Here is a 15,744-nt window from a genome sequence, read left to right as displayed (position 1 = left end):
GCCCGGTTCACGCTGATGTCCAGTGGCTGCAAATACTTCGTGGTGCCCCCAGGAATCACAGCTGGAATTGAGTTTGTACTCTTGATGGCAGCTTTCACTGAATCTGTTATATGAGCCCTCATGCTGTCCATAACGAGCAACGCTTTTTTTATGTGAAAAAATCCCCCCGGTCGCTTGGCGTAGCACTCTCTGAGCCAATCCTTCATTAGACTCTCCATCATCCAACCTTTCTTATTGACTTTCACCATGATTTCTTTTGGGAATTTTTCCTTTGGCATTGTCAGCCGCTTAAAAATCACCATCGGTGGAAGCTTTAGTCCGGATGCTGTGCAGCTCAGAACACAAGTAAAATGCGTTCTCTCATGGCCACTTGTTTTCAGTATGATGGACGAGTCACCTTTTTTATTAACAGTCCGAGTGAGAGGCAGGTCAAACGTCAAAGGTACTTCATCCATATTTATGATTTCATCTGGCCCGATGGAATTCTCCGCTATCTTTGTTTGAGTGAATGTGCTGAAGTTAGCAAGTTTTTCCTCATGGTCGGGAGGGAGCTGCTGACACAGAGTCGTGCGTACCCTGACGGACAGGCCTTTTTGTCTCATAAATCTAAAACACCACGATGGCCCACCTCTAAAATCTTTGATTTTCATTTTGGTGGCGATTGCTTTAGCCTTCAGTCTGATCTGCACGGTGGAAACACCGCGGCCGCCTGCTCTCTGTGTGTTAACCCAGTCTTCAAGAAAGTTTTCAAGTTCGGGCCATCTGCTGTGATTACCTCTGAAAGCTTTTGTCGTCTTTTTGCATTGATTCAGTTCTTCGCGCTGGCGTCTCCACCTTCTCACCATCGATTCATTTATGCCAAGATTACGTGCAGCAGCTCGATTTCCTTCTTCAACCGCCAGATTGATTGCCTTTAACTTAAAAGCTGCATCATATGCTTTTCTTCGAGTGTTTTCCATGTTGATGAGAGTGAGTACAAATGGCTGATTTACAATAATTTGTGAAAGTGCGCTTGATTTATCGTACAATTTCATTGGACCTCTGTGAACTACTCATCAATTTTATTGGTCTACTGTTACGAGGCAAAATGTTTTTGGCGGCATGAAAAAAAAACCATGTATTAGCCGCACTGTATTAAAAGCCGCAGTGTTCAATGCTGTTCAAAGCATGGGAAAAAAGTAGCGGCTTATAATCCGACATCTACGGTAGTTCCTTCTCAGGCTAACATGTTATGACTAGCAGGTTATCTTGAATGTAACAAGACTCAGAAATGTGCACACAATTATTCTATTCCAGGTTGAACCAAATTTATAAATATGCAGCAAATGTTTTGGGGGGAAATGAATGAATTTCTAATCCATTATATATTAACATCATGCTATTAAGGTTCCCATTCTATTCCTACCTCCTTTCACTGTGTCCTTTTATTCCCTGACTGGCTTATAACTAGGTGTCTTGGAAAGTTTTTCCAAATAAAAACTAAATGGATGCCAGCTGTTGAGACTGATAGTTTGTTTAAACTTTAGTTGACACTGAAATGAGTTCAAAATAGAGGAAAATCTCAACAAAAGTCATATTATAAAAATCTTTCACTAAACAATTGCTATTCCAGTGGTACTAATGAATAGGTGATTCTTATTATTAATATGTGAATCTTCCTATTATTCAAAATATGAAAGATTAACAGGTGGAATTACCGAAATCTGGTCAGAAACAAAGCCAAGCCTCACAAGCTCACTCACTTACCCCTGCTTGTGCTGTTGCTGCGGCCAAGGACTCGATTCCTATCTCTACTGCAACTCCGACTTTTGGTCTTTGATGGACTGTGGCTATAGCTTCTGCCTCTTCGACGGTCGTATCGATCTCGATAAACATCTCTAGTATGAGGATGCCTCTCAATGTCTCTGCGCCGTCGTTCTTCACGCTTTTTTTCGTCACGATTTCTAATAAAAGATGGATTTCAACATTTAATAAATTTATCGTCCTATGGAGTAATACTCTTATAAAAATCAAAACAAATTAAATAGTCCAATTCTGTTACTTCTTCTAAAAAATTGAAGTGCCACAAAGTGCAGTAATTAAGCAACAAGAATGTGTGTTCCTCTGAGCAACAGATTAAAATGATATTTGGAAGTCTCAGCAGTGTCAGGAAGAAAAAAGTGCTGGGAAAAATTAAATGTTTGAGATTCACAAATATTAAATGAACACAAAGGATGCATTTTGGAATTAATTTGAAAATACAGAATAAATTTTGATGTTCACTACTAAAATTCTCCCTTCTGTTAAAAGCATTTGAATCACTTTGAATTCAAATCATCAATAACAAGATGCATTCGCATTCTATACATACTTCGATAATATTAGTTAAAACATAACAACATTTTGCTCTCTAATAAAACATTACTAAATTTACTAAATAATACAAATTTACTAATTTGAAGTTAAAATCCACTATTCAAAACTCAAATGAAAATATAAATGATACAAATGGCTAGGGTGCAATTTCATTTTAAATCATTGGATTAAAGAGAAATCAATATCTTAAGTAGCAAAACTAGTAAGCCATATACGCTCTTAAACCTGTTAACAGCATTCTAAATATGTGCAATCCTCTGGAAGTAATAATATTTTAGGTTCAAATGGCCACAACCCTTGCCCAAACTATACAACTAGGGAAATGATTTCTCAGCATTCAGATGAAATGTCAGGCCTGTTTCTGCATTGACAGGAATGTTTAAATTAGATGATTTGCTTCTTTAGATCTACAAAAATTAGACTCAATCCTGCCCTGCTATGTTTTCACACACCCTTCCTGTGATGACACTGGTTTCTTTCAGGTAACTCAGATTCCAACCACACACAGGATTGGTATATTAATAGGCTGCTGTCAACTACCTCTAGTGTGCAGGTCAGTGAAAGAATCTAGGGGGGGGGGGGGGGGGGAGTTAATGAAAATGCGGAGAAAATAAACAAGATTAATCTGAACAGGTGCTTGCCATAATGTGTGGACTTGTTAATTCAAAAGGTCCATTTCCATGTTGCCTGGCTCTGAGACTCAACCCTGTGTAGTTTGAACAAGATACCGTGGCCTCAAACTCTAGCAAAGGTGGACACATTACAGTCTGATGCTTAACTATTTTATTGATTTCAATTTTTAATAGTGAAATCCAAACACTGATTCTTGTGGCAGTTCACATTACATTGTTACGTTACATGCTACAATACTGAACATGATCTACTTGTTAGCACTTCCTGCTTTCCAGCCATTAATAAATGCTCCATGCAATCTTGTGTCGTAAGGAGCTCTTCATTTTTCCTTCGTGTCTCAATTCATATAATTTTTAATATAACATTGTATGAAAGACACTGACTGAAAAGATGCAACTATCATGTTATATTGCAATATAATGGCTTAAATGCAATACAGGCAGTCCCCAGGTTACATACCAGTTCTGTTCCTGAGTCTGTCTTTAAGTTGGATTTGCACGTAAGTCGGAACAAGTACATCCGGTATTATTTAGTGTCAGTTAGTCAAACGTTCGTCTTAGTATATAGTATATATTTTACCTTTCTATGCATATAAAACACTTAAGAAACGTATGATTTCCAATAATTAAACCATTGCGTTGCTTAGTAATAACTGTAGCTTTCGATCGGGGCAGCGCCTTTCACATGCTCCATTATTCTCACTTTAAACATTATCCTTTAAAATTGTTCCAATCATTGACCGACTGTAGCCTAACGTTTTTCTAATCACCGATGGCGTTTCAGCTCTTTCTAAATGCTTTATTATTTCCACTTTATTTTCAATCGCGATCACTTCCCGTCAATGGAACAGAAACACTGCGGGCGGCAGGTCCCAACCTCCGCCAGCTCCCGAGGTCTGCTGGGTCCTAAGGACCACTGCACTGAAACAGGCTAAATGGGACAAGTAGGGGCTGTGCTGGGTTTGGGTATTTGATCCTCTACAATATTCCACGTGGGAATTTAAACTGGAGGTGGCAGTGTTTTTTTATTACGAGGTCGAGTTGCAAGCTCGACATCAACCCGGCACGGACGGTACGGGAGTCACTGGATCGCCATCAACCCGGCACGGGAGCAGTCCGTCACTGGATCGAACTCGGAAACCTTCATTCTCCAGCCCAGCGCTGATCTCACTGCGCCACCAGCTGACCGGAACGGGTGTGGGGCGGGATCAGGGTGAATCTTACTAAGAAAAATTTAAGCCAAATACAAAGCTAAACACTCAACACAGTGTCAACGACAACGACTTAAAATGGCAGATGGCGTCGCGATCTGACTTAGAATGGCTGACAGCGTTCTACTTCCTTGGTTTGTAAGTACGAGTTGTCCGTAAGTCAGATGTTCGTAACTCAGGGACTACCTGTATACATTTGCATGTCATTAACGTAGCAACATATTGTCTATTTAAAGCAATTTTTCATATTATCTATCGTCTATTTAAAGCAATTTTTCTTTGACTACAGCTAATAGATTTGTTTTTTTAAAAATATTTTTCCTGAGACTAATTTCCAAAACAAAACTACAATGTCATGAAACTTATTTTAAACTTTATTCTACATTCCTTAACATTAAGCAACAAATATTTGACTACACAAGTCAAGCATTTAACAAATCTGTGAAGTGTATGAAATCAAGTCAAGCACAAATTATTAAAAATGAAACTTAAAATAATTAGAGTCAAATGTCATACCTTGTATCAATGGGTCCTAAAAGAGGTTTAAAAGGACTGTGACTTTTCTTTAATGAGGGTTTTCTACCATCTTGGTCCTCATCATAGAGGGGAACCTGTAAAGCAGGTAGCAATTGATGAAAATAATGCAAACCAAAATGTTTATTACAGTCACAACTTCATAAAATACAAGTGAGAATGAAACTCATTTATCTCCACAAAATTTATATGAAAAAATTGATAAGACTACATCTCTATATGTGTACCACTTTGAAACTTGTCAGTGTTTTTGTCATCTCAAATATGACACTAGAACTCAGCCCTCATTTCAATCATAAACTCTGAGCAACTTAATAGACGTTCAAATCTGTAACTCCAAAATTATCGTCAATACTCTATATTTATCACTTAGTACAATTAAAACTTTTGATTTCAGTAATATCAAATGCAGCTGAGAACACAAAACAGAGAAAGGCAGAATAATAAATTGGAAATAATGATACACATAAATAGTTCCATAGATTATTGTATATAAAATACAGTGCATCCACTTGTGCAACATATTGATTTGTAAGTGTCAGTGTCTACCTGCACATTCAAACATGTAAATTAGTGCTGATAATCAAAAATCAGCCTTTAATAACCACTTATAGAGCAAAATCTATAATCCATTAACTGTATCACCTGAAATTTGTCAAAGTTTCTGTCGTTTTCTCTGAAATAACCAAATTTTTTTTGCCGATTTATAATTAGCAGATTTTCAACATCGCAAGATACAATTTCAGCTAACAATAGTGCAAGATATTTTTCCCCACTGAAGTTTTAAGGTCCTTGATTCTTACTGGAGTATACTGTATATATTTGTCATTTGGGAATTCTTTTCCCATCTATTGCCTTTCTATCACCTATAAAACAGCACCGTACATCCCTTAAGCTTTTACTACCCATACAAATTTAGTCACAATGACTGGTAAACCAATACCATACAGAAACATTAGTGTTACCAATGAGGACATCTCCAAGTGAGAGTACCTCAAGAAGGTGACATCCATCATGAAGGGCCCTCACCATCCAATACATGCCCTCTTCTCATTACTACCACGGAGGAGGAGGTACTGAAACCTAAAGATCCACATTCAACATCTTAGGAACAGCATCTTCCACTCTGCCATCAGGTTTCAGGAAGGTCCATGAGCACTAACTACCTTAATAGTCTTTTGTTGCACAATTTATTTAAAATTTATACTCATTTTAACTTCTTTCACTGTATTGCTGCTGCAAAACAACAAATTTCATGATGTCAGTGATAAAACCAACCGCTTATACCCAAGCAAATTAACTTAATATCAAGAAAAAAGTGTAGTGCACATTTAACTTCGTTCTGAGCCAGTATGTTTATTTAATAAATAATTTTTGACTTGAGACATGGGTAGCACTGGCAAGGTTGTTTTATAACTACAGATCTTTTTCCTAAAGGACATTAATGACATGGACTATTACAAAAACTTATCATTACTCACTTCTTTTTTGTCCTCCCTCTCTTGCCACGTAGGCTGCATGTCCTGTTTCAATGTCTCCTGGACAAGCTGTTCTGGTCGTGGCACGTAGTTCTTTGTGCTTAAAGCATCAAAAAGTTTGTCCACAAAACCAACAGTTTCTATCAATTACAAATCAATGGTGAAAATGCAGCATAGGGAAATTAAAAAATTTAACACTGATAATTTAATTGCAATCTACACGTAAACATATTTTACACACAGAGGACATAACTGCATGTACAGAATCTTGCTGATCATTAGTGACAAAACTCAAAGTTCTGATATTTCTGCCTACTCTAGGGTCAGAAGGAAATCAAACCAAAGGACAAATTGTAAAATGATGCATTGTTTGATTTTGCAAAATAAAATTTCCCTGCTTATCATCCAGTAGAGTGTGAATGAATAGTTCACTTACAGCCCTTTAGGAAAATAAGAGCCATAACCTACCTCTCAAATATGAGAGTTAGTTTGAATAATTCTCATCTGAATTGTTAATTTACATTAAACAGGTTTATTTTTAGCAAAGTCAGAAGGGATAGGAGGAAATAAAGGTTAAAAACAAAAACTGAATGGTTTGCTCACAAATTGAACCAAAATGTTGGATAGTGAAACTTTAGTTTCTTAATTATCTAGCCTCTTAGCTTTTGAACACACTAAAATGATGGAGAATATTTGACAATACTAATAGTGAATTAATGAGTCATTTTAATTATTGAGTCACATTAAATGCAGTAGAATCCAACACCAAACTATGAATGCTTTGACCATTTTCCCCCAAATACCATTATACCCTACTCTTTATCTTCCTCACAACCCATCATTCTTAGTGAGTACATCACTGCAGTAAAATTTTGTGGCCTCTACTCCAGAACAAAGGTTACTTTTATCTTCATTAAGAGCTGCAGTATACAGACTATGTTGCCATATGTGCTCAAAACCTTCAATTTCTTCATTGAGTGATATTGGAGAATTGGCCAAGTTAAACATCCAACAAAATGAGGCTTTTACAAACCAGCCATACGATATACATATCTCTCTACTCTGACAGGGAAGTTCTGTGTCAAGATCCCAATCGACATGTCGCACTTCTCAGGATGTCAGAAAATAACTCTCAAAGAATAGACAAAGTTGACAAACCCCACTTAAAGACAAAGATGTGAAACCCAGCATAACCTTGTGGTCTAACATACAGCAGATTTCCTGCTCTTCTTGACATGCATCCTAACATACAGGAATGGACAATGTCCAGTCAGTACCTTCAAAGCACTGGAGAATACCATGATATATGTCAAGAATAAACAACATAAATACAGAGCAATCTAATCAATTCACATAACCTACTCCTTCAATATACAGGATCCACAAACTATCTCAGAAATCAAAATAAATATAAACAAAAACAAGTTGTCCACAACAGGACGATAAAGAGGGGAGAGATGCTCATAGTTCTTAGATCATCTATCAACTTCAAAGTGATGACAGCTGGCATGGTATATGTAGGGGCAGGGGGAAATCTTCTAAATAAATAAAGTGTACTTTTGATCACTCCTGCAAAAGCAGTGGAGAAGAACAAGTCAATTCAGACTTTCTAAAGGAAATTGGACAAACACAAAAAGAAAACTTGCAAAGCTACAGGAAATGCACAGGGTAATAGGAAATCAAACAAGTTGCTCAACAAGGACTGACATGATGAGGGCTTTAAAAAAAAGAGAAAAATTGCTTCTTTCAATGCTGTAACAATTCTATTACAGTTACCTGATCGGGTAGACCATACCATTCAGACTGCTGTTCAATGTCTCACCACTGACTAGACAGCATCTCCAATAGTGAAACACAACAATGAAAAGCAATCAAACTAGATTTCGTGCTAAATTCTTTTTTGAATGATTTCACAAATTTTGCATTGAGAAGTTTCTATATTATTAAACAAAAGATATGCATCTGAAGAAAAGGTGAAAATAAAATGGTTACAAAAACATTTTAACTTAGAATGCAATTCCTGAACCAGAGCTGAACTCCAAATGAAGCATACTTCATTCATAACTTTCCCCAATGTTACTTCGGGATCACTAAAACATCACTCAACGACACATACCACTGTCAACAACTGTGCTTCCTCCACACCTGCACATTCTACAATGCTGAGTTTGAGAGCTATGCATGCACTCCCAAAATATAAACCTTTGTATTGGATGAAATGAATTTGGGTGAAATTGGAAAGCTACAAAAATCAAATCTCATATATGTATTACATGACAAAACTAGGTAGGAACCAAGCTACTCAAAAAAAAGTAGCAAACTCGGAGACCAAATCATTACGTACACATTTAAGACTGTAGTCAGTACTATTCACCACCCCAACCAACACAATTATAAGTTCAATCATTAAAAGCCATAATGTGCATACGAACAGTACTAATCATTCAAGACTTGCGGAATTGCTATATCTTAATCAAATAATAAGACATGTATATATTAAAGATAGAAATTTAACAAGCACTGATATTAAAATTCACACATATTACATTAGTCAAGTACTTTCGAATATCGAGTATGTGCCTAAATATGATTTTCTGAATCTTTAAACAGAAAAGGTACAATTATATAGAATAATAGGTGATTAAATGATAAAACCTACATAATTTGCTTCGGCTCAATTAAAAGTCTCTATACTGTTCGTAACAGTAAACGTGCATCCGAAGAAAATATTACAATCAAATGGCTAGAACTAATTCTAACAGAGTTAATAACCAGACCCTAATAACTATGGAAAAGTTACTTGTATTTAAGATATTTTGCATAAATGGCTGGAAACTTAAGGTAAAAAAAAATGAAGTTCTGATTCTGTTGAAAGTCAATGTGAAACTGGGCCATACATATTAAAAGAGTCATAATTTTTAAATTGTGCAATGAATTAAATTGGATTATCTCAATCAAATAAACTTTTGGGGGACAGCAATTTATCTCAGTGGTATTTTCTATAGGTGTTCACACTATTTAGCTGCTACTAGAAAAAGTAACTTTGGCTTTCAGATATGACATCAAAAATATAAGTTTCCTAATCATCACAAATTCAAATATGCACTCTAAGATTTAGATCATTGAGTTACAGTTGCATCTTATCTTTTTAATATTATATATATATGCCAGGAAACAAAACATGAACTTTTACCTTTTTGCAGAAAGACGTCCAGTTGATCAACGCACAAAGCCTTTAGTTCTTTTTCTGGCTTGTCTTTCTTAACTAAAGCCACAACATATTTTGCTAAAGCTGAAGGATCAGCATCACAACTGCAAAAAGAGATTTTTTTTAAGAAAATCATTCAATTTACTGTCACAAAAAAGACATCTGAAGAACATAACCTTTCATGTGGACTTCACACATTTTCACTTAAGTGACAAGTACGATATGTAGATCTTTGTTTGCAAAGAGAATTTAAAAAAACACAATACTTAAAAAAAAACAATGTAGTTTTCATCCTAATATAATTTTTTCAACCTTATCTACAGAAATATCCGTCGATCAGCATAAAGGTATAGGCCTTGCTCTTTCTTCTGCTGGCCTAAGACGGCCTTACCATTCAATAGGATCATCACGGACATTTTCCTCCACAACTACTATGTCCCTTGATTCCCTATACATCTAAAAGAAACATCAGTCTCCCACACGTACCTCCCACTTGAAGAAATTTCTCATCTTTGTCCTGAATGGTCCATCCATTTTAAATCTGACAGAATTTTAGACATACCAGGCAGCAAAAATAGCAACTCCTCATCTCCCCTTCTGACAATTAGACATATGGTTCTATTAGATCAGCTCTCAACCTTCTAAACTCAGGAGAGTTCAGGCATGGTTTGTTAAATCTCTCCTCACATGACAAATCTCCCCTCCAGGGAATCATTCTACTAAACCAACACAGCATCTCACCGTAGCAAGTATAGCTTTCATGTGACTGAGAGACCAAATCCTTTTAAAATAACCCAATAATGATTTACAAAGCTCTATAAAATTGGAGAAAGCTGTCTCCTTACAATAAAAGGCCAACATATTATTTTTCCTTCCAATTGTTGAACTAAGACAACTCTGTTTCACCTCCCACAGATACTACTGATCTGCTGAGCATTTTCAACATTTTATGGGTTGATTTTAAATTTCCAGCATCTGAATTCTGGTTTTGATTTTGTTTATTTTTTAGTGATGTTTATGGCAAGTACTGCCCACTTCTAGGCCTCAATTAACATTTCCTTCTGTTTAGACTTTTGGGTCAGTGTGCAAGAAAAGGAAACAACAAATTAATTTTTTCCCCCCTTGTTTGGGTGCAAGTTATAAATTCAAAGTAAAAGATTAATGTGCACGCGCGCACACGCACACACACACACACACTCTCTCTCTCTCTAATCGGTGCACTGTAATCTTCCACAAACTGCAATATAATAAGGACCATGTCACTTTAGCTTTGTGAACAATATAAACATCACAAATACGACGGCTAAATGAACAGACCACCAGTTGGTTATTTTGTGACACTTTTTCCAAACATTTAATCCAACTACAAAGATTCCTATCAGGGGTTCAATGGATTTTGCTGCAATTACCTGGATAAACTGTAATTACAACACTATTCACAGGAGACCAGGCAAATATCCAGACAAAGCAGCTCCTTTACTAACCAACTGCCTTCAATAAATTCCTTCTGGAATCTACCAAAAACCTGGAAGCACCTCACAATGGCCTCTTTGGCATTACTCCTCCCCCAAAACTTGATAGTTTTGTCTCAAAATCATTAAGTACTTGGCTGTAAATTGTACACAGACTATAATTGTTCCAGAAGGCACCTCATCACCAAAGTGAGTAAGAGGGTAGGTAGTCCATGTGGCAGAACAATCCTTCTGCCATTTAAGCTGGACTTCTGTGTACCCTCCACAGATAGCTCTGAAGTTAACAAAGCCATCTGAATTGTCCTTCACTTTTGAACAGTCATTGGCCAAGGAATCTCCGGAATCAGTGCTGAAGCTCCATTCTCCTAAGAAATCTTTGAAAACTTCCTGGAATTTTTTCCTCTGTCAACCTAGCATTCTCTTCCCATGATACAGTTCAGGATAGAATGCCTCCTTATATTGTGTTGAGCATATTAAGAACAGGGCATGCCTGCTCATCAGGCCCAAAACCAAGTTGAAAAATGTTTGGGATACTAAACTGAGATAGAATACTGACTTGATCACCTTTTCAGTGAATTTAGAAGAATTAGTGCCAGCAGTATCCTTCTCATGCCTTGAAGTAGCTTTTGTAAGTAGAAGAGTTCTCAGAGCATATGGCAAGGCAGAGTTCATCACTTTTTGTTGACTAAATGTTTTGCACTAGGTTTGAGATGCTGACCTATGAATGCCCACACAGGATACAGAAAGCAATCCATGTTTTCCAAGGTCTCATGAACCATTATTGTTGGAGGACAGACTACAACAACTCCATAACTTAAATACAAAGTTTAAATTTATTATCAATGTATACCATGAACAACCTTGAGATTCATTTTCTTGCAGGCACTCACAAAACAAAGAAACACAATAGAATCCACAAAAATACACACACAATAAAGACTGAAAAACATACAATGTGCAAGAGAGGACAAATCATGCAAAGAGTTTAAAAGAGGTAAACAAAAAAAATACAAAGAACGTGAGCTGCAAACTCAGTCAGACCTGAGGTGAGTGAACCTCGTTCAGGAGCCCAATGGCCACAAGGCAACAACTGCTCCTAAAACTGGTGGCATGGGACCCAACACTCCTGCACATCCTGCCTGATGATAGTAGAGGAGAGGGAGATGGGCCAAACAAAAGGCAGACAATGCAGAACACCAGTTACTATTCCGCTCTCAGGCCTTTAATCTAGCTCAACACATTAATTGGCAAAAAGCAACAAGACTGAGCACGCATTCATTTTCCGCTCTCAGGCCTCAACACAGCATCCGGTCCCAGAAATGGTTGCCCCAGCAACTACTGAACCTGCATTCTCAAGTGTCAAGTTTTCCAAATCCTGTAGGAAATTGTAAATAAGCTGTTTGTTTAGATGGTTCAAAATTACATTTCTTAAAATATTACAGTCTGCAGACGGCAGTGATCACAGTTCAGAAATACATCGAGTACTTTAGTGAGCTGCCCACAAAATGTTGCTGTATGTTGCCAGGACCATCTTTGCAGAAGATAAAACTTTTAAAATCTTATCCACCATCCAGTACATGACCCCTTCTCATTACTACCATCAGTGAAGAGGTATAAAAACCCAAGTAATCACACCCAACATTTTAGGGACAGTTTCTTCCCCTCAACTCCCAGACTTCTGAACAGTCCATGAACACTACCTCACTATTTTCCTCTCTTTCTGCACTATTTATATCCTTATTGTAACTTGGGGCAATTTTTAAAACTGTATTGCACTGAACAGCTGCCACAAAACAACAAATTTCACAATGTACAATACTGTGGAAAAGTCTTAGGCACATATATATTCCTCGGGTCCCTAAGATTTTTGCACAGTACTCTATTTGTCAGTGTGGAGCGGAGAGCGAGTTTATAAACCTGGTGGGAGCAAAAGGATGTCGGAAATGGTGAGGGTGCAGCAACATGGAAGGAGTGTGGGACAGGTAGCAGAGAAGTGTCAGGGACAGCGGTGGTGCAGGTGCAGAAACACCCAGCCCTGAGATACCAGGCAAGGTTATTTGATTCCCAACTGGTTTGTTGACCATTACAAAATGTTTCCCTGGTCCCTCTCCCTGCTCCCTTTCCACTCTCAGTCCACAACAGAGACCCATTTCAGAATCAGGATTATCATCATTCACAGTCGTCATGAAATTTTATTTTATGGCAGCAGTATAGTACAATACATAAAATTACTACAGTACTGTGCAGAAGTCTTAGGCACCCTAGCTATACATATGCCCAAGACTTTTGCACAGTACTGTAGGTATGTGATAATAATATTCTGATCAGCATGTATGAATCACGCATTGAAATATTGCACAGTATTGTTATTAAATATTCCCAGTGCTCATACTTGTATCAAATGAACTGAAATACCAATAAAACAGGTACAAAGTAAACAAACTCAGTTACAAATCCGTATAGAGGAAATAATTAAAATAGATAACTAATGAAATTACTCAAAACCAGCTAAAAGTTAAACTCTTTAAACCAGCATCTAACATTTCAACAAAATTAAAAGGCATGAATACAGCTTGGGAGAGACATATTTCTTCATGTAAACTGCCTTTCATCCACATTTCAGTATTTTTAATCTTAGAATTCAAGATATTACTGTATTTATAAACAATATGTATGTTCCCCAAAATATTGTTTATAAATACAGTAATATTTTGAATATATATTACAGTATACAGAACAGAAATATACATAATTATTCACTATAATACCAAATTCAGATGTGGTGTGTCGGACCTAAAAGCACTGCAAAAAAAAAATTCACTCGACAAAGCAGACCACCACATAATAGCATTAGGGCTTTGCCTCTCTGCTCACTGACCCCCCCCCCCCCCCCCACTCCTTGTTTTAAAAGCTTTTAGTTTGAAGAAGCTTAGATAGGGACATACAAATAACGTACAGGGACTGAGTTACAAGAAGTTGGACAGGTTAGGTCATTTTCCTTGGAGCACAGAAACCTGAGGGGTGATCTTATAGTGGTGTATCAACAGGCTTGGATAGAGTGAATGCACTCTTTTCCCAGGGTTAGGGATATCAAGAACTAAGTTTAAGATGTGACAGGAAAGATAGAAACCTGAGGGGCAAATTTTTTTAAAAATATACACAAGAGAATGGAGGTGGAATGAAGTTAAGAGGGTGCTAAACAGCGACTTATTTGCTTGCATCTTCGGAAACAGCTCTATTTCCATCTTTAATATCTTTATTTTTTCTTTTCAGGGTTCTTTTGAAGACCCTGACCTGGAGTTACACGCTGACTTTGGTTCCTTGCGGGAATGGAACCTGTTCTCAGGATTTCAAGACTGGCCGTTGTCTGGCACGCCAACAGTATGGCCTGAGAGTCCAGCTCGGATTTGGAAGCCTAAGATCTCAGGGCTCCAGAGGTGGACGGATCCAGAGTCTGTGTCATGGCAGGAGACCCATGTGTCGTCGGGGGAGTCAGAAAATCTACTGCTGAGTGTCCAAAGACCCAGGATCTTTGAGAACTTCAGGCACAGAGCTAGAAAAAAAAGCAACGTGATGGACTTTTAATATCATAAACCAGCGAGTTGTTTGTTATATCTCCCCGCTTGCTGGGAAAATGGAGACACCTCCTTCTCCCTTATTAAGGAGAGAGCGAAAACCTGTGGTATGTTGAATGCCAGGTGAAACGCGAGTCTTTGGTGTAACTGCAAGGTTGTGTCTTTGCTATTGCTTTGCTCACGCTTGAGTGCCCAGTGGCGGTGCTGATGCTTGCTTTTTTTTGCCATTGGGGGGAGGGGTGACTGTTGCTCGCTGCTGCTTCCGAGTGGAAGGGAGGGGAGTGGGGGGGGGGGGGACTTTGGGGTTCTTACATTTAACTGTTGTTCATTCTTTGGGGCACTTCTCTGTTTTCGTGGATGTTTGCGAAGAAAAACCATTTCAGGATGTATATTGTATACATTTCTCTGACAATAAACTGGACCTTTGAACCTTTGAGTGTATATTCAATGAGTTGCCAGATGTAACAATTGAAACAGGTACAACAATGTACAAAAGACAGTTGGATAGGTACATGGACAAGAAAGGTTTGGAAGGCTGTGGGTCAAACCCACAGCAAATGAGGAGATTAAATGGGCATTTGGTCAGCATGAGGCAGTTGGGCCAAAGGGGCTATTTCCATGATGTTTAATTCTACAGATCAATGACATACTTTTAAGAGTTGTAGTGAAGGCACAAGAGACTGCAGATTCTGGAACCTGAAGCAACCTGCTTCAGCTGACCTGCTGGAGGACCACAGCAGGCCAAGCAATATCTGTGGGATGAAAGGAATGATACACATTTCTGGTGGAAACCCTGCATCGAAATTCTGATGCAGGGTTTCAACACAAAAGAGGTGGCTGCATCTATGTTAATATTTTGAGCCAGTGGTATTTTATTATCTCCTATTCATCATCAAACTCAAACATTTACTCTGTGTCTCTCTCTAGAGGAGTTCCTGACCCATTATTTCCAACATTTCCTGTTTAACTTTATATTTCTAGCATCAACAGTTTTTTTTGTATTTCAGCTTATATCATCTTTATTTGGTCAGACCTCATTTCCACATTCAGTGCACAAATTTTCCAACTGCAGAAACTGACGGTTGATATTCTAACTCATCATAAAACCATAAACATTTTACAATTTATATTAAATTATATCCACTTATTATAGAAGACCTTTCTATGTGTAGAGAAAATGGGGATTCAAGACTCACTGGCAAAAACCCATTTTATCCTTTAATAATATTATGGATGCTACACAATATAGTTTTCATTGAGTTATATTTTTATTATTATT

The 15,744-nt window shown here is 37.5% G+C and overlaps 1 protein-coding gene across 2 annotated transcripts in view; it reads right to left on the bottom strand.

Annotated features, from left to right (window-relative positions):
- The window catches only part of rbm27 (RNA binding motif protein 27), a 124,224-nt gene that overhangs the window by 91,239 nt on the left and 17,241 nt on the right, over positions 1-15,744 (bottom strand). For both annotated transcript variants that reach the window (XM_073067333.1, XM_073067334.1), the window contains exons 2-5: positions 9,404-9,522; positions 6,214-6,350; positions 4,715-4,809; positions 1,747-1,943 (exon numbers count right to left, since the gene is read on the bottom strand). In XM_073067333.1, coding sequence (XP_072923434.1) covers positions 1,747-1,943; positions 4,715-4,809; positions 6,214-6,350; positions 9,404-9,522 — 548 coding nt within the window. The remainder of the gene's footprint in view (positions 1-1,746; positions 1,944-4,714; positions 4,810-6,213; positions 6,351-9,403; positions 9,523-15,744) is intronic.

Source organism: Hemitrygon akajei, chromosome 15 (assembly GCF_048418815.1).
Source record: "Hemitrygon akajei chromosome 15, sHemAka1.3, whole genome shotgun sequence".
Lineage (NCBI taxonomy): Eukaryota > Metazoa > Chordata > Chondrichthyes > Myliobatiformes > Dasyatidae > Hemitrygon > Hemitrygon akajei.
Note: the sequence above shows the minus strand (reverse complement) of the source record. Positions and strands in the feature narration are given on the sequence as shown.